Here is a 23,003-nt window from a genome sequence, read left to right on the forward strand (position 1 = left end):
TCACTTTTTTTTAAGACATCACAATCATGACAATAGGAAAGTAAGTGATCTTTTCAAGGAGTGTTCACTCATAATTTAAACATGTTAAATATAATATCATTACAACATTAATTGGAAAATAATGAAAAAATCTTTGATAAATGTAACTGAGGCTATATAGCTACTTTGATCATTTCTCATCTTTTAAATCAAATACTTCTCTTCACTAAATCTTCCTAATTTTTAGTAAGACTGTAATAACTTGTTCATTTTCAGTAGGAAGGTGTCATAAATGACAGACAGTTATTGTGTAATTAACCTTTAACACGTAAAAAATAAAGGTCAGGTAAAATATCAATTTTCCTTTCTTTTCTGGTATTAAATATATTAACAAATTTATATTGTCACTTTCTCACTTGGCTTATTAATAAAGCAAATCTCTCTAAAAGTCTGCTGATGTAAAACAGATCTATTATTATTTTTTTTTTTAAAAGTGATACTGAAACTGATTATCATCATCAACACCTTAGTCATCATTTTAAAATATATTAGTTCTCAATCTTTTTCTTCTAATATAGAACTAGAGCTCTTACAACATCCAATAAAATGTTTGCTTTACATGCCTATAATATCTGTAGCTATTAAAATTTGATTTACTAATGTACATGTATACATAACATAATATTATGAGCATGCATGTAAAGTTTACATGTATGCTCATTATATTATGTTATGTATACATGTATATTAGTGTTATAAACAAAACTTCATTTAAGAATTGAATGCTTCTTTTTGTAACTTCATTGGGGTGTAAAAGCATTGACCGAAGTACATTTTGAATGATGCGCTGAAGCGCTTCATTCTAAAAATGTGCGCACGGTCAACGCTTTTACAACCCAATGAAGGTACAAAAAGAAGCATTCAATACTTATAATTACATTTTTTAGCTATGATCATGAAAATACGAATTTTATATTTTTTTATATTTAATTCACCTGTACACTTTATTATGGGACCATGTGTTATCATGAATGAAAAGTTTTATTGAGTAATGCAATTGCATAAGGAATAACACGTGATGTACAATTAGCCAATCAGAATAAAGTATTATAATGAAACATACATCTGATGTAATTATAAGTATGATTAACTTGTGTCTCATCGATTTTGCTTTAATTTAGCAAATAAAATATGTTTAAACTAAACATGTCTTTTTATACAAGTTATATATGTACTGCTTCATAATAAGCATTTTACCCCATAACCTATCTTTTGAAAGAACTACAGCTGATTCCATTAAGTGTGTAGGGAAAGGAAGAATCCTTGGTTAGCTTGCTTGCTACTTGTTAGCTGAATTGTGAAGTCATTATTAGGAAAGGTATACAACCCTCCTTTCAAAGTAGTCTAGTCTTACAGACAGATCCATTAGTTATCTGTCGGACTAGTCTACTATTAAAGGAGGATAGTTTACCTAACATAATAATGACTTCACAGTTCAGCTAACTGAAAGCTAACAAAGGTTTCTAACTTTCCCGACTGTAATAACTTGAATATGTGTTATGTGTCCTTTCAATAAATATAAAAGTATAAGTACCTTTTTCTTCATTATCGGAGTTCCTGAAATCCTCCTCTTTTAACGAGGAAATACTTTCGGGTGAGGCAGGAGACCTGATATCATCCAGACTGGAACTATCACTACTTGATGTGATGATCTCCTTCCTCAGTAACTTGCCCATATCAAGTGAGCTAGCCAAGTCAACCGGTGACTTCCCAGTAATGTTCTGTTGAAGTGGATTAGCTCCATGTTTCAACAGTAACTCAACAAGCTATAAAAAGAAAATACTAGTTATTTTATTTTATAGAGAAAACTGAAGCACTTTAATTATTATTCATCTAGCAGGGATTACGATAGACCAAAAAAAATGTACTGATAAATTCTTATTTCAGCAATAACTTATCAATGTTTTCAGTCAATTAAATTCTAACCTGAGGCATGGTTAGCAAAAAACCAGTCAATACTAGTACTAGTAATTACCAGACCAGCAATAAATACAAGTAACAAGTGGTAAATGTGGTAAATACTGGTCAATTGAATTTTGATTGGATATTTTTTTATAATAACCAAAGCATGCCTGGTTAAATGGAAAAATTTCGTAACAGAAAGTTACTTGCAACATGTGTTACTACACTTTACACTGTCAACTTTATGATGATGCAATACCAATGGTATCTTTATCAACAAAATCGCTGACAATCGTTGACAATTTTCTGGTGAAGGTAGAAATAATTGTATCTTTAATAACTAAATCACTGACAATTGTTGGACAATAATAATTTTATCAACTGTTATATAAAATCATTTTCATTCTTCTCAAATATTTTTGAAAATTTAAATCTATGTTAATTGATCTCAAGTTCAGCCAGCTGTCTACAAAAATGTTCAGTTTTTTTTAAATGATTTACAATACCACAACCAGGCCACTTACTTTATTATGAGCATTAATGACAGCATCATGTAATGGTGTGTCATTTTCTAGACCCTGAACATTGACATTCGCACCAGCTTTCAACAGCTGCTTAGCAACTTGTACCCATCCTCTATTACAAGCTTCATGTAATGGGGTCCAACCTGAATTGGAAAATTGTACATGAACAATGTAACTTTCAATGATAAGTGTGATTAAATAATAAAATGGAGAATGGGGACACAAATGATGCCCACGCTTGCATAAAACATTATAAAGGGACATAACTCAAAAAAACAATAATAGTGACACTATCAAAATTTGAACTTGATCTGAGTTTTGTGGTAATAAGTATTGTGTATAAGTTTCATAAGATTTGGTTGAGGTAACTTAAGTAAGAGAACAAAAACTGAAAATTTCACATTTTTATTCTATTTATAAAGATGCATAACTTGAGAATGGTTAAAGTGACACCACCAAAACTCAAACTTGATCTGTATTTGTGGGTAATAAGCATTGTGTATAAGTTTCATAACATATGGTTGAGGCAAACTTAGGTTAGAGAACGGTAACTAAACATTTTGCAATTTTTCCATTTATAAAGGTGCATAACTCTAAAATTGTTAAAGTGACACCACCAAAACTCAAATTGATCAGTGTTTTGTGGTAACAAGCATTGTGTATAAGTTTAATTTCATAACATATGGTTGAGGCAAACTTAGGTTAGAGAACGGTTACTAAACATTTTGCAATTTTACCATTTATAAAGGGGCATAGCTCTAAAATTGTTAAAGTGACACCACCAAAACTCAAACTTGATCAGTGTTTTGTGGTAACAAGCATTGTGTATAAGTTTCATAACATATGGTTGAGGCAAACTTAGGTTAGAGAAAGGTTACTAAACATTTGCAATTTTTCCATTTATAAAGGGGCATAGCTCTAAAATTGTTAAAGTGACACCACCAAAACTCAAACTTGATTAGTGTTTTGTGGTAACAAGCATTGTGTATAAGTTTCATAACATTTGGTTGAGGCAAACTTATGTTAGAGAACGGAAACTAAAATATTTGTAATTTTTCCTTTTATAAAGGGACATAACTCTAAAATTGTTAAAGTGACACCACCAAAACTCAAACTTGATCAGTGTTTTGCGGGTAATAAGCATTGTGTATAAGTTTCATAACATTTGGTTGAGGCAAACTCAAGTAAGAGAACAAAAACCAACTTGGAAAGGACTTACAAGGGTAAAACTTAATGCCCCCTCTGCTACAGTGGGGGCATAATAACCAAAACAATTTTCTTATGCTTAAAGTATGAAGTCATATTAAACAAGTGAAACTGCGAGCTACTGCTCACTGATGATACCCCCGCCGCAAGTGGATAATATTAATAGTGTAAAAATATGGAAGTGTTCGGTAAACAGGAAGTTGTCGAGTGATGAATCTGAAAACGCATCACACGGTATAGCTGACTTATAAAAATCCTGAAACCAAATTTCAGAAATCCTTGTATTGTAGTTCCTGAGAAAAATGTGACGAAAATTTTTAACTTGGCTATCATGTGTAAAATCATACAAGTGTTCGGTAAACAGGAAGTTGTCGAGTGATGAATCTGAAAACGCATCACACGGTATAGCTGACTTATATAAATCCTGAAACCAAATTTCAGAAATCCTTGTATTGTAGTTCCTGAGAAAAATGTGACGAAAATTTTCAACTTGGCTATCATGTGTAAAATCAGACAAGTGTTCGGTAAACAGGAAGTTGTCAAGTGATGAATCTGAAAACGCATCACACAGTATGGCCGACATATATAAATGTTGATACCAAATTACAGAAAGGGTGGATGTGTAGTTCCTGAGAAAAATGTGACGAAAGTTTCATGGGACAGACTGACTGACGGACGGACGGACTGACGGACGGACTGACAGACAGAGGTAAAACAGTATACCCCCCCTTTTTTAAAGCGGGGGTATATTAAAGCGGGGGTATAATTATTTACCTTTAAAATGAGAAAATCAGAGTTATACACCATACTAAGAGCTTTATTTGAGTTTTCGATGTTGAAGGCAGTATGGTAGCCTGCCGTTTAGGATGTTGTCTGTTGTTATTTTTTTTTAATTTTCAGAGAATTTGGTGATGATGACATAACTTTGTCTCAGTTTTTTTTATAAAGTTGTATGGTGGTCATAATCAATTAATATTAACATGATAAATAATGTACTGAGCATGTTAAAAGTGACAAAAACGGAATCCATAACTAAATTGTTCTACTTTTCATAATACTTTTTTCATTGAAGCAAAAACAAATCTTATGTATGTAATATATGTGTGAGGTCTCTTGTTAAACAAGTTTATTACCTGCAAAATCAGCCACATTAACATCAGCCCCAGCCTTGATAAGTTTCTTTATCTGTTTGACATCTCCTTTAATAGCTGCTATATGTAGAGGTGTCTCTCCTCTCTCATTTCTTTTGTGTACTTTCTTATCTATAGGTGTTCTTTTTGGTACTGGGATGTTTGGCTGTGGAGAGGCTGGTTTATTTGTTGTTGAATCTGAAATTCAATATAAGATTATTAATATTACATGCAAGTTTGCGCTAAGAGTACCCAACTCTATTGCTTTATAAGCTTTTCTTATATAAAAGCGTTGACATAAACACCCTAAATAGGCTAGTAACAGTCAACCACATTTATGCCTGGGAAACCATAAGCCAATGGTTTGTCCATCTAAATATTCAAGTGACATATGTTATTTGTTTTAGCGTCAATAGATTGGTGGAGTAAATGCTTTATCATGTAAAGATCTGCTAAGAACCACTTTAAGTATGTATAGTTTGAAAGAGAGAAAGTGTGTCAAAAGAAGACATTTAACCATTCATGCTTTTTTTCTCAAACTCTTGGTAAAAACAATTAATATGTGTATCCAAAAATGTGTAAAACGTGTATTCTGCTTATATGAAATTATTTGAAAAAGAAAGAAAACAGACTTTTTATCCTCTGAAAATGGCTCTCAATATCTTACTGTATATATATAATTCGTCTAAACATCAGCCCAACAATGTTAAGATCTGTAAATTTGCTTTTGCAAATTTTTTTGTTCTTCCCTTGCCAGGATTTGAACTTCTGCTACTGAGATTTAGTGACATCAAATCACCTTGCACTGTATCCGACACGCTAGACAACTCCGCCACCTAGGCTTCATATATATATATATATATATTTTTTATCAATATTAAACCATGAGACTTCAATACATTTAAACTATTCTGTTTAGAAGTATTAAAGCTAAACAAAATCATATTGCTCAGTTTTGCCAATTTCTAGAAATATGTCGCAGCCTTTGAAAATCCTAAGGAAGACTTTTGACTATATTGTTGGATGACTGTCCTCGACATACAGTTTTGATTGCCCCCTTGATATCTTATGTAAGTTAGAAACCTATTTTTACCTTGTGAGTTTTCATCTGTCATGCGCATTAGGATCAACATCTGTTGCCTCTCAGACAGAGGGCCTGTACGTGGTGATGTTATCCCACTGGTGGGGGTTTTTGGTAGCTGGACAATCCCCTGGGGTGGTGAGATGTCAGAGTTAAAAGTCTTCTTTCTCTTTGGTGTAACTTTTTTATCTGAAACAAAAATGTACAACATCATTTAAAGGATAGAAATGAAAAAAAATAACTAGAGGTTCAGTGATTTCCTCTTTATGAGATTATCAAGTCCAAAAGTCTGATATTTTCTTCCCAAACACCATGTTTCATAATTTTACCCTGATCTTCATAAATTCTATTTATTTGGCTCTGGATGTTAAGCAACCAACAAACAATCAATCAGATTTAACTAACTGTCATGTCTTTCTATTTTCAAAAATTTGCTGAATTTTAATCCTTTCAGAGAGTGTTCAATGAGTAACAGATGTAATTATCAAATCTTAGGTCAACCAAAGCAATGATCAGAACTAGCTGAATGACAATATATATATTTTCTTAGTTTAGGTACTGACAATATGTTTTTACTAAGTCTAGGAACTAGCAATATATAATTACTATGTTTAAGAACTGACAAATGTATAGGTCCTAACAAGTTTAGGTACTGACATGACTATGATGACTTACAACATATATTTTCTAAATTATATTTAAATCTGACTATCAAATTTATGTTATAACTAGTTCTGGTTACATGTAGTTACCAAAATAAGCCCTAGTCCTCAGCAGAAAAAGTAAGAGACGATAATTTTGGACCGACTTAAAAGTCTTTCATATCATAACCTACCTTCTTCGTCGTGTGGGGGTGATTCTGATGATAAGATCTTTCTCTTCAGCGATTTGTTTTCTGACTGTGGTGTCCGTACAAAAATAGGCTTCTCCTTCAAGAAAAAGTTTTTAAGCTTCATAAACATTTTGTAATTTCAGTAATTCATAAAACCTTTAAACAAAACCAACTTCTTGAACAAATGAAATCTAAACAGACATCTATTTTTCATTTGAACATTAATATGGTTTGTCTCGTCTTATAATTTGTGTTGGCTGATAAAAATACTCTTTAACAAACTATAAATAAAGAGCTGCTGAACCAAACTGTAATAAATCTACATTAGCACTTTCTAAATGTTGTCAAATGTGATGTTAGTTCTAATTAACCCCTGCAAAATAGAGACAAAGTAAAGGTGATTTCACAGATAAAAATCGTCTAAACCATGTACAGACGTGACAACTTTTTATTACACAGATAAAATAACACTATTCTCATATATATCTATTAATATAATCTTAATGAAGTTTTTTTTTGAAGAAGATTTGTTAACCATGTTAACCTGATCTGTTCACAAACATTCACAGAAAGGCAGAGTTTTCATATCAATAAATTCAGAAACAATAAGATTTATTATGCGCCTGTCCCAAGTCAGGAGCCTCTGGCCTTTGTTAGTCTTGTATTATTTTAATTTTAGTTTCTTGTGTACAATTTGGGGGGGGGAAAATTAGTATGGCGTTCATTATCACTGAACTAGTATATATTTGTTTAGGGGCCAGCTGAAGGACGCCTCCGGGTGCGGGAATTTCTCGCTACATTGAAGACCTGTTGGTGACCTTCTGCTGTTGTTTTTTTCTATGGTCGGGTTGTTGTCTCTTTGGCACATTCCCCATTTCCATTCTCAATTTTATTAAGTTCAAATTCAAATAATATAACGGAACTGTAAACAACAATCTTACAAGTGGGAGGTTGATAATGTTTCATTTTGTCAGTTTGTATGAATCTCCTCATATTGAATTTACCTACATGTAGGAGTTCAGTATATTTGTTTATTTTTTAGTAAACTGAAAATAGTTACAATAAGCCTGATCATGATAATAGATAAAAGTTCAAATTAATTAGAGAAAATGACTTATTTTCCAAAAACTATTATCAGATTTTATTTATGGTTTGTAGAAAGGTTTTGCCAGTAGAAAAGGTATTCAGCTTACATCAGGGACTATAAAGGGAGAGGGGCACATAGGTAGGACAGAAGAGCACAGAGGAAAGGCAAAGGGGAATTGTGTTCCTCTATTTTGGGCTAGCTAGGTCAAAGTAAGAGTAGTCTATAGCCATGATAGCATGATCATTTAATAATTGATATCTAAAATCTTAGCTACATTTGTATACTGTAAATTCAGAAATTATTGCAAGGTTTTTATTATTGCGAAGAATGCGTCTGAGTTGTAAACGCACTAATTCTAACTGACATTTTGAAATATTTATATGAATTTAACAGGATTTTTCTTCATAATCATAAAAATTCAAATCGCATTTAAGTCTAAAATGACAAAATCGTAATAATAAACATGATAAATGCACACAATAATTTACTGAATTTACAGATGACAAAAAAGAAATGGATAAGGTTATAAAAGTGGTGTGAGGTACTTATATGAACTATGTTTTCTGTCAATTAACCATATTGGTTCAGTTACATGTAGCTATTACAATAAGATAATTTGACTCTTTATTTTACCTTGAATCTAAAAGACTACACCAAAATGATGTAGTAAGTTACCAACCGTGTAAACAATGGATTTTCAACTAATGATGTGACATTAAGAAAAAAAAATCCTCACAGTCCATGCAGTCCTTTAGATTGTAAATTGACATATTATTAGCACAATTTTGAACAATAAACATAATCAAAACATCTATCTTTCTTGGAAGAATATTAACCTGACAAAGGACATATATAAAAAAATTCATAAGAAAAAAAGATAAGGTTTTAAGGATAATTATCTTAAATGAACATACATATTTATCATGTATATCAATAAAATACTTTCCTTTTTTAAGTAAAATTGAGAATTTGAATTTGAATTTGAATTTAAAGCAAGCAGTACAGGGTACCAAATTTAAAACTTACTAAAATGTAATGCTTTATCATGTGTAGACCTGATTAAGGTGAATTATACATGCTTATTTACAAAACACCTGTCATTATATACCACACTGACAAACACCTGTAATTTACTGAGAATTCGACACAGGTGTGGAAAATGTGTCAATAACATGTACAAATTATTAACATATAAATAATACTTAAGTTTGCATTTATCTATTTACAATGATAAACATGATAAACATTTGTAAACATGCATTGTTCAAACACAAAACAGACCTATCAATATTGTGTTAAGGATAGGTTTGATGGTTACACATATATAATTAATAAGCTAATAACCTGCTCATTCACATTTACCTTAAAATACCAACAAACCTATTTTACCTCATTTAGCTCTAGATCTTAAACTTAGAAGGAATCTTATATAAAATACCAACAAACCTATTATACCTCATTTAGTTCTAGATCTTAAACTAAGAAGGAATCTTATATAAAATATCAATAAACCTATTTTACCTTATTTAGTTCTAGATCTTAAACTTAGAAGGAATCTTATATAAAATATCAATAAACCTATTTTACCTTATTTAGTTCTAGATCTTAAACTTAGAAGGAATCTTATATAAAATACCTATAAACCTATTTTACTTCATTTAGCTCTAGATCTTAAACTTAGAAGGAATCTTATATAAAATACCAACAAACCTATTTTACCTCATTTAGTTCTAGATCTTAAACTTAGAAGGAATCTTATATAAAATACCAACAAACCTATTTTACCTCATTTAGTTCTAGATCTTAAACTTAGAAGGAATCTTATATAAAATACCAATGAACCTATTTTACCTTATTTAGTTCTAGATCTTAAACTTAGAAGGAATCTTATATAAAATACCAATAAACCTATTTTACCTCATTTAGTTCTAGATCTTAAACTTAGAAGGAATCTTATATAAAATATCAATAAACCTATTTTACCTTATTTAGTTCTAGATCTTAAACTTAGAAGGAATCTTATATAAAATACCTATAAACCTATTTTACTTCATTTAGCTCTAGATCTTAAACTTAGAAGGAATCTTATATAAAATACCAACAAACCTATTTTACCTCATTTAGTTCTAGATCTTAAACTTAGAAGGAATCTTATATAAAATACCAACAAACCTATTTTACCTCATTTAGTTCTAGATCTTAAACTTAGAAGGAATCTTATATAAAATACCAATGAACCTATTATACCTCATTTAGCTCTAGATCTTAAACTTAGAAGGAATCTTATATAAAATACCAATAAACCTATTGTACTTCATTTAGCTGTAGATCTTAAACTTAGACATGTTAGAAGGAAACGTATATAAAATACCAATAAACCTATTGTACTTCATTTAGCTGTAGATCTTAAACTTAGAAGGAAACGTATATAAAATACCAATAAACCTATTGTACTTTATTTAGCTGTAGATCTTAACCTCAGAAGGAAACGTATATAAAATACCTATAAACCTACTTTAACTCATTTAGATCTAGAAATAGAATTATCATAAATAAGAATCCCTATGATATAGAACAGGGTAAAAATATCAGATAAATGAAGACAAACTTCTCAAAAAGTTCAACTTTCAGAAAATCTTCATAAATACCAACCTTTCTAGGAGGCGATTTTTTGTCAGACATATCCAAGAATGGGAAACACTGTGTATTGTAGAGACGGCATGCAGACCCCTTGATTCGTCGTATTAGGTTTTTATACATTGATACGTTGACAGTAAACAATCTCCAACTCTTTTCTTGTTTCTTGTATATTTCATCTGAAATAAAAACAATTTAACTTCGAATGTACTACTTTAAAGGCTTTTACATTCCTTGGTTTTCAAATTTCGGGTTTTGAGCATTTCTGATGTTCAATTTGTATCATATTTTATCAAGGTGTTTTTCGGGAAAAGTCCATTCACTGCCATTTTGGATAATTATACACCAAATTTATGTCATTTTTTTTAATAGGTTAGTGGGATTAAGATCAGTCTGATGACTTCATGACATGATTAATAAAAATTTATCATGAGAAAGGGTTCTTTTTATCATCATGATCATGTTTATAAGACAAATGCTAGAAAACTGTTTATGTTCAAGATACATTTGTGATATGTATATATATATATATCATTCCTTTTTAAACATTTAGGAAGTACTATTAATAATCTCCACTATTTCTGTCTCAGTTACAGTTTACAATACTAGGAAATATCATGTATTTTGTATAAAATGGATATGAACAAATCAAATGTCAGGTATTTTGCCTGCAACAAGATAGCATTCTTGAAAAACACATCTCAAGGTCATAAACAGTCTTTATCATAAATAGCCTTTACAACAGTATACCTGGAGTCAGTTTCACAGCAAAAAAGACCATAAAAAAATACCTTGACTGAAAACTTTAACTAGAAGTAGAACAGACAGACGGACAGACAAACGCAGACCAAAAAACATACATGTGTAATGCCCCTAGGTGGGGCATAAAAAATGTACTTAAAATAAAAATGTTTTTTTGTTTTTGTTAGCTACACCATGTAGAGTTACAATGTAATAATCAATATGTTATGTAACATATCATATAAGTACATTGTCATGATTGTGTACCTATTGTAATTAATACACCATTTATTTGAAAATCTTTCTTTGTTGTAGGAATCATTTTATACCAATTTAAATGATAAAGAATATAATATTTCAAATATTTACAAAACAACATATTTTAAGAATGATTGATAACAGTATTATGTATATCTGAAGATAAATAGCTAAAAAAAACCAACATTAAACTCAAATGACCTAGGCATTAAGAGTACACTAGCTCTAAACTAAAGCTATTTACCACTAGTCTATATTTAGAAGGAGATAAAAAATCAATACTTTTTCTATCTTAGTTATTCATGCATTAGAGACATAGATCTTTTCAAAAGAACATTGATTTTTATTAAAATAGGAAGTATGAGCCACAAAGGCAACAAAAATCTGAAAATCCTAGGCTTTCCATTTGATTTACAAAACTGAACATGTTAAATGAAATTATTTTTTTGCATATGGATTTATATATTGTATAATTTCCCCCCTTTTCTTCAATTGAAACCTACCGGTAAAAGTGATACTTCAGGAAATCAGTGGAAAACAAATCATATGTTAATTACTGTGCTAACATTTGGTACTACATGAACATACAAACAAAGACTCTGACCAAAGTAATTATACAGAAATCTTTTTAGTTCACTCTGTTCATCTGAATAGGAAAGCTGCCAAGCAGCATTTGTAAATCAGTCAGGGCTCACACTACTTCAGAATTATAGGGAGAAGTGACTTCTCTTTTTGAAACTGATAGGGAGAAGTGGTGAGATTTAAAAGAGAAGTGCTCATTCGCGCGGGTGCGCTACAATGTTTGGATTTTACAATAGTATAAAGGGCCATATGTAAATAATGTTCTTTTTATGTTGTTCAATTCATATGAGTAAAAAATTACAATTAAAGTAACATTTGAAATTAAAAGTTGTTTAAGTTTTACTAAGGTTCTTGTGAGAAACTACCAACTAAATATCTAGCACTAAAAAAAAAAATTATTTTAAAAAATGTAAAGAAATTATATCAATTACAATTTAATTAAAAATTATCTTGTGTATGAAATTCAGTGTTTCTCATAAAAAAAATATAAAAGTTATTAAGGTGGGCCATATATTGATATTAGTATAATAGTCTCAGAGTTAAGCAACTTTAATCAATAGTTTGAAACATTCATAAAAAATATAGGGAATTATATACACCAATCAATTAGATGTAACCAAAAGTCTCTTAATGCGTGTGGGATGCGTAATTTTTCCCTTTGGGATCAATATTCTTCTGTCAGCTGTTCCATCCGTGCGTCCGTAGTAATTATTGTAAAAGTACGGATTTCGGTCATAGCTGGTCCGGTTCAGATCCGTAGTTTAGAAATCGGTCAATGGCGGACGAATGCAAGAAAATTTACAAAAATAAACGATGTTTGACAAGTTATTTGGAAAGGAACATGACGGTTTTAATGCAATAAATGGATTAAACATTTACTGGAGGCAACTTTTATCACGTTTAAATGAAGTAACAAACTTATTTTGCCGCCGAAATTTAGGTTGATGTACGTTTTCGAGTAACAAGCACCGGAACTTGCGAAAATGCACGAAGTGATAAAAAGTTGTATTTTTATCAAATAACCTGATACACACTGCGAAGACAATGCTTCAACCTCTTTTCTAACGATAATGAATAGTTTATGTCTGAATTTCTTTAATTATCAGTAAAAAATTAATGTTTCATCAACTTGGTAAAAATTGAAAATGTCCGATGACGGAAGCGACTGAAAGCGACTTTCGTCAAGAACAGGGCGACTTGTTTTCGCTTTTGGGGGTCGGGGAAAGCGAAGTGACGGTCGGAGAGGGCGACTTCTTCGCCCAAGTCGCCTGGTAGCGTGAGCCCTGAATCAGTGTAACCTTCTTTAATTGTTGCTTTAATTTTTGTAACAATTGAAGATATAGATGAATTATAATAAAAACAAGAATGTGTCCATAGTACACAGATGCCCCACTCGCACTATCATTTTCTACATTTAGTTGACCATAAACCAGACATGGGATAATCGTAATCAGAAATCGTAATCAGCTGTTATCGATTACATTTTGCAGTGTAATCATATGTAATCATTAATCATGCCATTTCTGATTACAAGTAATCATAATGTAATTGTTACATTGCAAACAAGAATGTGTCCATAGTACACGGATGCCCCACTCGCACTATCATTTTCTATGTTCAGTGGACCGTGAAATGGGGGTCAAAATTATAATTTGGAATTATAATTAAAAAGATCATATCATAGGGAACATGTGTACTAAGTTTCAAGTTGATGTAACTTTAACTTCATCAAAAACTACCTTGACCAAAAACTTTAACCTGAACTTCGCACTATCATTTTCTATGTTCAGTGGACCATGAAATTGGGGTCAAAACTATAATTTGGCATTAAAATTAGAAAGATCATATCATGGGGAACATGTGTACTAAGTTTCAAGTTGATTGGACTTCAACTTCTTCAAAAACTACCTTGACCAAAAACTTTAACCTGAAGCAAACGGACGCACAGACGGACGGAAGAACAGACGCATAGACGGACGGACGAACAGAGGCACAGACCAGAAAACATAATGCCCCTCTACTATCGTAGGTGGGGCATAAAAACAGGTGTAATCATGATACTTTTAGATTACTTTAAGATTACATATGATTACTTGCTGATTACAAATCTTGTATATATATGAAAATAGTTTTTGATAGACAAGATGAAAATAAGAAAATGTAAAGCTTGAATGAAAAATCATGAAACTAGTATTCACAATGTTGGGACCTTGTTTCATGTGATAAATTGTATCATCTATATAAAAAATTCATATAACCAAGTGTTTTATTTTGTTAACAGTTTACTAAAGGAAATTGCCTCTCCAATATTTCATTGTGAGATTGAGCTCTTATGATACAAGAATATGCCTTGAAAGCATTTTTTTTTCTTTATTCAAAATTCTAATATTAACTCCAATTTCATATAGGTTTACCCAATACTTTAACATAACTACATTGAAATTAAAATGCAGAAATCATTTAGTTCCAATTTGACATGTACACTTGTCTATAGCTATTTATATCAAATTACACATGTTACACTGTACTTGTCTATTAATTCTTTTTTAAAAATAATTTTTGAATAAATTAAGGCTTTTAAAGAAATCACCAAAGTTAGCTTTTTTGTGAGGATAAAAAGTTATAAAAAAAACTTTGATATTGCAATCTACAATGTAATCATAAGTAATCAAAAGTAATCATGATTACTTAAAAGAAAGTAATCTAATGTAATCGATTACATATGAAAAAGGGTGTAATTGTAATGTAGTCGATTACATTTTATTAGCAAAGTAATTGTAGTTTAATCCATTACATTTTAAAGTAATCAACCCCATCCCTGCCATGAACATGATGAAATTGGGGTAAAACTCTAATTTGGCATTTAAATTAGAAAGATCATATTATAGTGGACATGTATACTAAGTTTCAAGTTGATTGGACTTTTCATCAAAAACTACCTAGACCAAAAACTTGAACCTGAAGTGGAACAGATGGACAAACGAACAAACATACGCACAGACCACCAAACATAATACCCCTCTACTATCGTAGGTGGTGTATAAAAGGTGCAACATTCCTTCATGTTAAACCCCTCACTAGGGCTCCCTCAGTTGGCAGAAAAAGAGGGGGAGAGGGGGTCATAAGGGTCATCTATCTCTGTAACTATTATATCACTGAGCATAACAAATTCAATTGAATTCAAATCACAGAATAGACACTCTGCACACCTTTTTTTAAATGACTCAAGGGCTGTGCAGGTTACTTAGAATGCAGATAGTCCTTTCCAAATTCATACCATATCAGGAAAGAATGATTGCCTGAAAACATCAGTCCAGGAATCTGTGATGATGTCCCAGAAAGGTGGATGTTAGTGGCATGCGATGAGGGAATAGCCACAGGGTTGTTTTATGATTCTGTACACCATGATGACTTTGATCTTCTTTCATGCACTATCTCCCAGTTAAGAGTTTGTAGCATCAATGAAACACAACTGGGTCTGTTGTAGTCATTAGGACAAATTGGTTTTATTTTGATAGAAAATGCCAGTGCTGAAGTTATAGCATGTAAAATGCCAATAATTAAACATGTTAACTATGCAAATCTTTCAATGTCAATGAAGCATGACCAAAGATGCAGTGCCAAATAACCTCCATGGAATATTTAAATGTGAAATGCTAATGCTCGAATACCATTGATTTAGCATAAGTGGTTCCTTTAAACTAACCTAAACACAAGTTTTAACTTATTATATAATTATGAAGAAGTTTCAAAGTCAATGGACCCAGATGAGTTGGTGGGGGCATTTAATCTTTAAGGAAGTGAGATGTTTCAATGCTAATTCAACTGCATACATTGTACATGGCATACTTGTTATTGGACATACTGGGAAATCAAGTATCAGAGGGGTTTCAACAATACATTTTGTTTTACGGATCCTGGTTTTACTAAAAAGAATTTTTGTTGAACTTAAAATAACTGAAGTGAAATTGTGAACTAGATTTCCAGATCCTTGTTCTTTAATATCTTCATATTTAAGCATCAAATCAGTCAATTCATGCAGCAACTTGACTACATTTGTAGCATGCCTAAAGCATCCAAAGATCCTTGAGGCTTGTCTTGGACAGAGGCATACACTGCATGTTTAACGAGTAATATTATATACTTCTTTGGTCCCTTGCTGATACCCAAAATACATGCAAGGTTAATTTTTATCTCGTGCAAAAGTTACTTAAACCCTTTTATCCTAGCTGAAACCCTGCTTACACCAAATGAAAAATAGCAAACGCACAAAGTGAATGAGTAGTAATAAGTTATCAAGGTGTTCTTATTTTGCAAACCTACATGTTTCAGTAAAAGAAAGTATGTTGGAGCATTCAGTTTACACAATTTAACAAAAGTGCAAGCTTGTAATAATTTAAAAAATTATTATCAAGCTTAACAAAAATGTCTCCAGGGTAAACTTTTCTTTACCACAAACTTTTCAAAACTTTTTTCATTGCTGTAAGGACATCATTAGTAAATATATATTAAGGAGCAGACATCTTGTACATTCAGGCATTTCACATCAAATCCTTTCATGCCTTTATGGTATATATTAAACCAAGAGTTCCAAATGGTAAAGTTGAAATCATCACTTCATAAATTTTACAGATCCCCATCATGAGTTACAATGTTTCAATCCGTTTCACAGATGATATTGGATCTATTCCTTATATCGTAACTACAATCCAGTTCCCTTTTCACAAATGTGAACTACCGAATTAGGCTATTTACCAGGTTTGTAATAACATGACGGGTGCCTCATGTGGAGCAGGATCTGCTTACCTTTACGGAGCACCTGAGATCACCCCAGTTTTTCGTGGGGTTTGTGTTGCTTAGTCTTTAGTTTTTTATGTTGTGTCCTTTGTACTTTTTTAGACACAACGTTGTAAGTTTATTTTCAATCTATGAGTTTTAATGTCCCTCTGGTATCTAATGCCATTCTTCTATACAAAGCACAAAAATGTCATCCGTCAACCATATAACTGACTTCATCAAAAGGGATTTAGTTTAGATACTGTTGTAAAAACATTAAGATGGCGTCTTATGGAACTAATATTAATTTACTCATAGGGTCTTTAAATTTGCATTGGTAAATTTCGAAAATACACACGTATCTTTATATTTACAATACAAAATGCAATATGACCAAATATAATTCAAAAATAAAATTAGTTAGGGTGAATAAAAATAAGGGTTTAAAATGTCTTTGGTGGAATAACTTTGATACCAATTTCACAACACATCCAGTAATTAGTCATGCTAATGCTTGCATGATGGTAAATTTGTAATTTATAATCATGTGATAATGTTCTCATGACCAATGTTTCATGTAACAAATCTATATTATTGAAAGTCAGGATCATTTGATCTAGACTCCTGTAGCAATGTAGGAAATCAAATATATATATATAGCATGGTTGATTTGCACAAAATCTTTTCCATTGGCAGTCAGAGCTCAGACATAAATAAGTCTGAATCTGCTTTTGACTCATAGAGGTCTAATTTGTAGGTTTTATGATCTGTCTCCCTTTTATACAAGACAAAATATAACTTTAATAAGTCAAATATTTTTAAGCAAGACACAGGTCTACCAGTGATAATTGACCAGAATCAAAAAGTTGCAAATATCGACTCCTACAGCATGTTATTTCAAGTGGACTTTCCACCGCAGTCACTGAGAGTGAGAGAACGAGTTAATTTTTCTCAACGTAAGTTACTTACGGAAGGGAGACAACTCAAAGCGATAATATGGAAGATTCCATTTTGGCTGAAGGGGTGTTCTAGTTACACCTTTACGTTGTTGACTATATTTATTTTAATTTAAATGATGCATATGATTTAAAATAATGCAACAACAATAACCCTCAATAGCAGACAGACAGAAAGGATCTCGTGAGTTTCAAGTTAATCAATGGAGTGGGGAATCCAGAGTAACCATTCAATCTGATACCCCTTTAAGTCAAGAAAACTATACGCATGCGCATAATTACATAAACAAACACTAGAATTGTGATTTGTAGCAAGGACGTATATTAAATGTTAATTAAACAACCTCCATTTCTTTATGGAAGTACAATATCAAATATCTGTTTCATAACGGTGACATATACATGTATGAAAAATCCACTTCCGTTCTTATAAGACAGAAATAAATTTATCGATCGGAATTCAGAGAACTCTAGCATGTTATCAAAACTAGGGAATTCCCTCTGACATGTTTCTAAATTTATAAAAACACTAAATATAAATACTAATTCTGATTTTCCTTGTTAACAGTTATTAAAAAACATGCATACAAGTCAAGGGAAATTTCAACACATGAAGATTATGAGAAGAACATTATAGGACAGATGTTTAAATTCAATCCTTTTGTTTTTCTTATACCATTTAAAGCAAGACAATCTCAAGAATCTGAGATGTTCCTTGGTGTTTAAAATAAAACAGTTGACGTGAGGGCATGGCCCTAAGTCAATGGTATTAGTCTACAGATTGCTTAAGACAGGTTTTAAAAAATATGACACTATACATCATGAATCATTATTCAAATTATATTCTGTCATGATAAGGAAATTGAAATTCAGTACATGTAGCTATAGCTACCAAACTATTATTATTTCTAGTATATCCTGCATATTGATGATCACAAAGAAGTCTAAAGTACTTTAAGAGAGCTACAGGGATACAGGCAATCCTGTCTATCTGGTAAATGACCTCCTAAAGGTATGCATATAAATAGACGAACTTTTCCAGGGAAGGGTGTAACTCAAAAGTGGTCTATTGATTTTAGATGGCAAATCATGCTCTCTAATAACATGGTTACTTTCTCTTCATCTACATTGTATGATCATTTTACAGATTCTTTAAAATTTATACATATAAATCAAGACCGACAATGCAACTGCCTGTATAATATTGCTCTTAAAGGAATGTCACTAGAGGTTTCCATTCATTAAGACAAAAAGTTACAATATGCATAATAGATATATTTATATAGATAGTATTTACCAGATTTAATGATGAAGTATTTGACTATAAATTATAATTTTTGTATTTTTAACTTAATGTTAGGATGTCATTTGAAATCGTCCAGTGTCTGTTGTGATGGTCATCAGTCAAAATACTGGTTTCTTTACACTTCTCCACATATCTTACCCAAAGAAGTAGACATTATGATGTGTTGATGTTATCATAGAAGACATGCCAAGCCCAACAAAAAGACAACAGTGAAAATTAACAATATTTAAAAAATAAATACTCTACTTGTACTTTTTTGAAGCAGTTGTCTCCAGTTTCAATAATCACCAAACTTGTATATGTAAATATTTGCTAACTTTTCTGGGAAAAGGGAAAACTTCATGCTTTCCATGACCTGAATACAGCACATATTTGTAAGCAATGGCAATATATAGGGTCAACTGAAATAACATGCAAACAACACTTTATTTCACAAATTCAACGTGGAAAATTGATTCCCTACTGTTACTTTGTATTGAAGTCACTTTTGATAGTATTGGATTTAATTTTACAGCATCGAAAATGCAAAATATAACGAAAACAATGGCAGGGAGCGTGGGATGGAGGCCTCATTTTGATGATTTTCATGGATCTTTTCCGGCATCACAGAAGATAAATTTGCAAAACTATAGATGACCCCTTCCTTAAAATTCATCGAAGAATACGAATATGGGGATGTTTTAACTCTAGGTGCCACCAATTTTTCTATAATTGGGATTTTTGGAGGATACTCACCTTTGGAGGTCGTGTGGCTTTGATTCTACGCGGGCAAAAGCTTCTCTCTGATTGGATGAAAATACCAGACACCGAAAGCGAAAATGTTACATGCTCTGCGATTGGATAAAAATCTTGTTCTCGATTAAACGCGAACAAAATTTTTAAAGTCTTATTCTTCAATTGTGATGAAATAACGCATAAATAATTTTAAGATACTAATTTGAACGATTTAAAATGAAAATAATCCTTTTTTAAGTAAAAAAAAATAATGACATCCAAAATTTTTTATGAACAACATGGCCGCGAACTTAGGAAATATCTCCCATTTTAAGATCAATATTTAGTGACGACTTTGAGGATTACAGCGATCATTGTACGCTCAATTCTAATTTGAAGAGAAGTCTTGCTATGTAAATGCCCACTGTAGTATATTTTTATTTGCAGATAAATAATATATTTGGGAAATGCATATGCTTGCTGAAACCATTGGTTATCTCCCCTTTGGCCTTTTGTTTACATTTACCTTTATATCGGAACATCAAAGCTGGAAAAGTAATTCTTTTGAATTGAACTTTGTTTTGGAGTAACATATGACGATCTCTTTTAAGTGTAAACATATTTTTTTTAAACAACAAAAATTATGTCATGTCTGTATTCATGGTATTCATCTAATCATAAAAAAATCATACCTGCCAACTTTTGAAAGTGCCCATTGGGGTTTTAGTGTGCGACAACAGTTTCACAGGTTACAATTCGTTACAAAGTATTTTGCGCGTGCTGTTCTATGGTCTTGAAAAAGTGCCATTATGACTCATATTTGTATGATGAACTTACAAGCCTTTTTCTTAAGTTTATTTTATTTGCATGATTTTAGTTATTATATTAGTAGAAAAGATGAACATGTAGCTAGAAGACCAGGTTTTATTTTGACAGTGTCTGTGCGTTCCCGTATGTGGGTACGAATAGCTAAATTGTTATTCATAGGCTACACATACCCACATCAGGTTTTATAAAAATGCCAATGGATCAGGAATGAAACGTGAAATATAAACGGAAATTATCGATAATATGGGGATTTCTAGTAGAAAGAGTGAAGAGAATGGAAAATGATATTTTCAAATTGTATTTATCTAATAATAATACATAATAAACATTGCAAATTAAATGCACACTGATGGAAAATGAAACTGCAGTACCATGTGTACAGTCCCTGTAAAAAGAAAAACATGATATAAATTGATAACTATTTATTATAAATTTAAATGCAAATTTATAGAATTATAATTTTACTGAATTTGAAAAATACCCATACATTGCCATATCAGATTTAAAAATAATCTTTTAGTAAAATGAAAAACAGAAGATGATCAAATAAACATTTCACCTCCTTCAATCAGGTTTTGTCCATCTTTAGTCATGCCAAGTTTAAAGTGGAAAGGACATTCCATTTGAAATGTACTAAAAGTAGGCATATCCTTTAAATTAAGAACGGTTTAAAATAGGAAAACTAGAAGTATTTGACTTTAAAAAAAACTTGACCTGAGACTACAATCATGACAATAACACATAGTAGTCTCAGACTTGACTAATGAATGAATCGCAACAAATTCGATTTAAAACTACACTTTATAACAAATACAGTACCTTGTATTAAGCCTTTTTCCTTTTGAATTTGTTTGAAATTTTTCGCCTCCATGAATACATGAAAAATAATTCTGTTAAACTTTAATTGTATAAAATTAATCGACTGTTCTAATTCATGATACATATGAAATGTTTTTTCCCCACATGTATATAACTCTTTTCCATTTTGAGAATATTTATTAACTGAAATAAAAACTGTTCACTTACCTATATATATAAATATTTATAAAACTTTTGAGTAGTTTTAATCAATTTATTCACTAATTGCGACAAATTCTGTACATATTTCATGTTTTATTCCCGATCCGATGGCATTTTATATTATTATCAAACTGGTTATTGGTACGCGTAGCCTACGAACGGTAATTATACTATTTGTACCCGCATGCGGATACGCGCAGACACTGCCTTTTATTTTCTTGTGTAAGGATATAAAATGATTGTTGACTTTTCCAATTTAAAATTATGCACATAAAAGGACCTTTATCAGGTTGGAAACAACATCCCAATTGAGGGGTAATCCTTCAATGTAAAAACATTGAAAACCACTTTTAAGTACAAATTAGCACATATTTAAACTCTTTGAAGAAACTTTTCACAAAGAACTATACAGCTATCTGGTATTTTATATCATATGGTCAAAACATGTGATAGAATTTTGTTATGTTCATGGACTGTTATCTTCTTTATTAGCTCACCTGTCCCGAAGGGACAAGTGAGCTTATGCCATCACTTGGCGTCCGTCGTCGTCCGTCGTCTGTCGTCTTGTCGTCTGTCGTCGTAAACTATTTCAAGAATATTCTCCTCTGAAACTACTGGGCCAAATACTTTCAAACTTTAACTGAATGTTCCTTAGGGTATCTTATTTATAAATTGTATCCGAAGTTTTGATCTATAGAACATAGGGGTCAAATGCAGTTTTTGGCTTATAACTCAAAAACCAAAGCATTTAGAGCAAATCTGACATGGGGTAGTATTGTTTATCAGGTCAAGATCTATCTGCCCTGAAATTTTTCAGATGAATCAGACAACCTGTTGTTGGGTTGCTGCCCCTGAATTGAAATTTTAAGGAAATTTTTGCTGTTTTTTGGTTATTATCTTGAATATTATTATAGATAGAGATAAACTGTAAACAGGAATAATGTTCAGCAAAGTAAGATTTACAAATAAGTCAACACGACGGAAATGGTCAGTTGACCCCTTTAGGAGTTATTGCCCTTTATAGTCAATTTTTAACCATTTTTCGTAAATCTTAGTAATCTTTTACAAAAATCTTCTCCTCTGAAACTACTGGACCAAATACTTCCAAACTTAACTGAATGTTCCTTAGGGTATCTAGTTTGTAAATTGTATCCGAAGTTATGATCTATCAACAAACATGGTCGCCATTGCTAAAAATAGAACATAGGGGTCAAATGCAGTTTTTGGCTTATAACTCAAAAACCAAAGCATTTAGAGCAAATCTGACATGGGGTTATTGTTTATCAGGTGAAGATCTATCTGCTCTAAAATTTTCAGAATCAGACAACCTGTTGTTGGGTTGCTGCCCCTGAATTGGTAATTTTAAGGAAATTTTGCTGTTTTT

General features: G+C 31.5%; 1 protein-coding gene across 1 annotated transcript; it reads right to left on the reverse strand.

Annotated features, from left to right (window-relative positions):
- Positions 1-1,573: 1,573 nt before the first annotated feature.
- On the reverse strand, positions 1,574-19,907 carry LOC139508794 (ankyrin repeat domain-containing protein 12-like; the record flags this gene model as incomplete). The annotated part of the gene is made up of 7 exons (XM_071296027.1): positions 19,793-19,907; positions 10,454-10,617; positions 6,718-6,811; positions 5,895-6,071; positions 4,805-4,999; positions 2,466-2,608; positions 1,574-1,805 (listed from the first exon to the last, which is right to left on the reverse strand). Coding segments are annotated over exons 2-7 (949 nt in total), but the record flags the coding sequence as incomplete, so codon positions are not given.
- Positions 19,908-23,003: the final 3,096 nt, after the last annotated feature.

Source organism: Mytilus edulis, unplaced genomic scaffold (assembly GCF_963676685.1).
Source record: "Mytilus edulis unplaced genomic scaffold, xbMytEdul2.2 SCAFFOLD_1603, whole genome shotgun sequence".
NCBI classification, from domain to species: domain Eukaryota; kingdom Metazoa; phylum Mollusca; class Bivalvia; order Mytilida; family Mytilidae; genus Mytilus; species Mytilus edulis.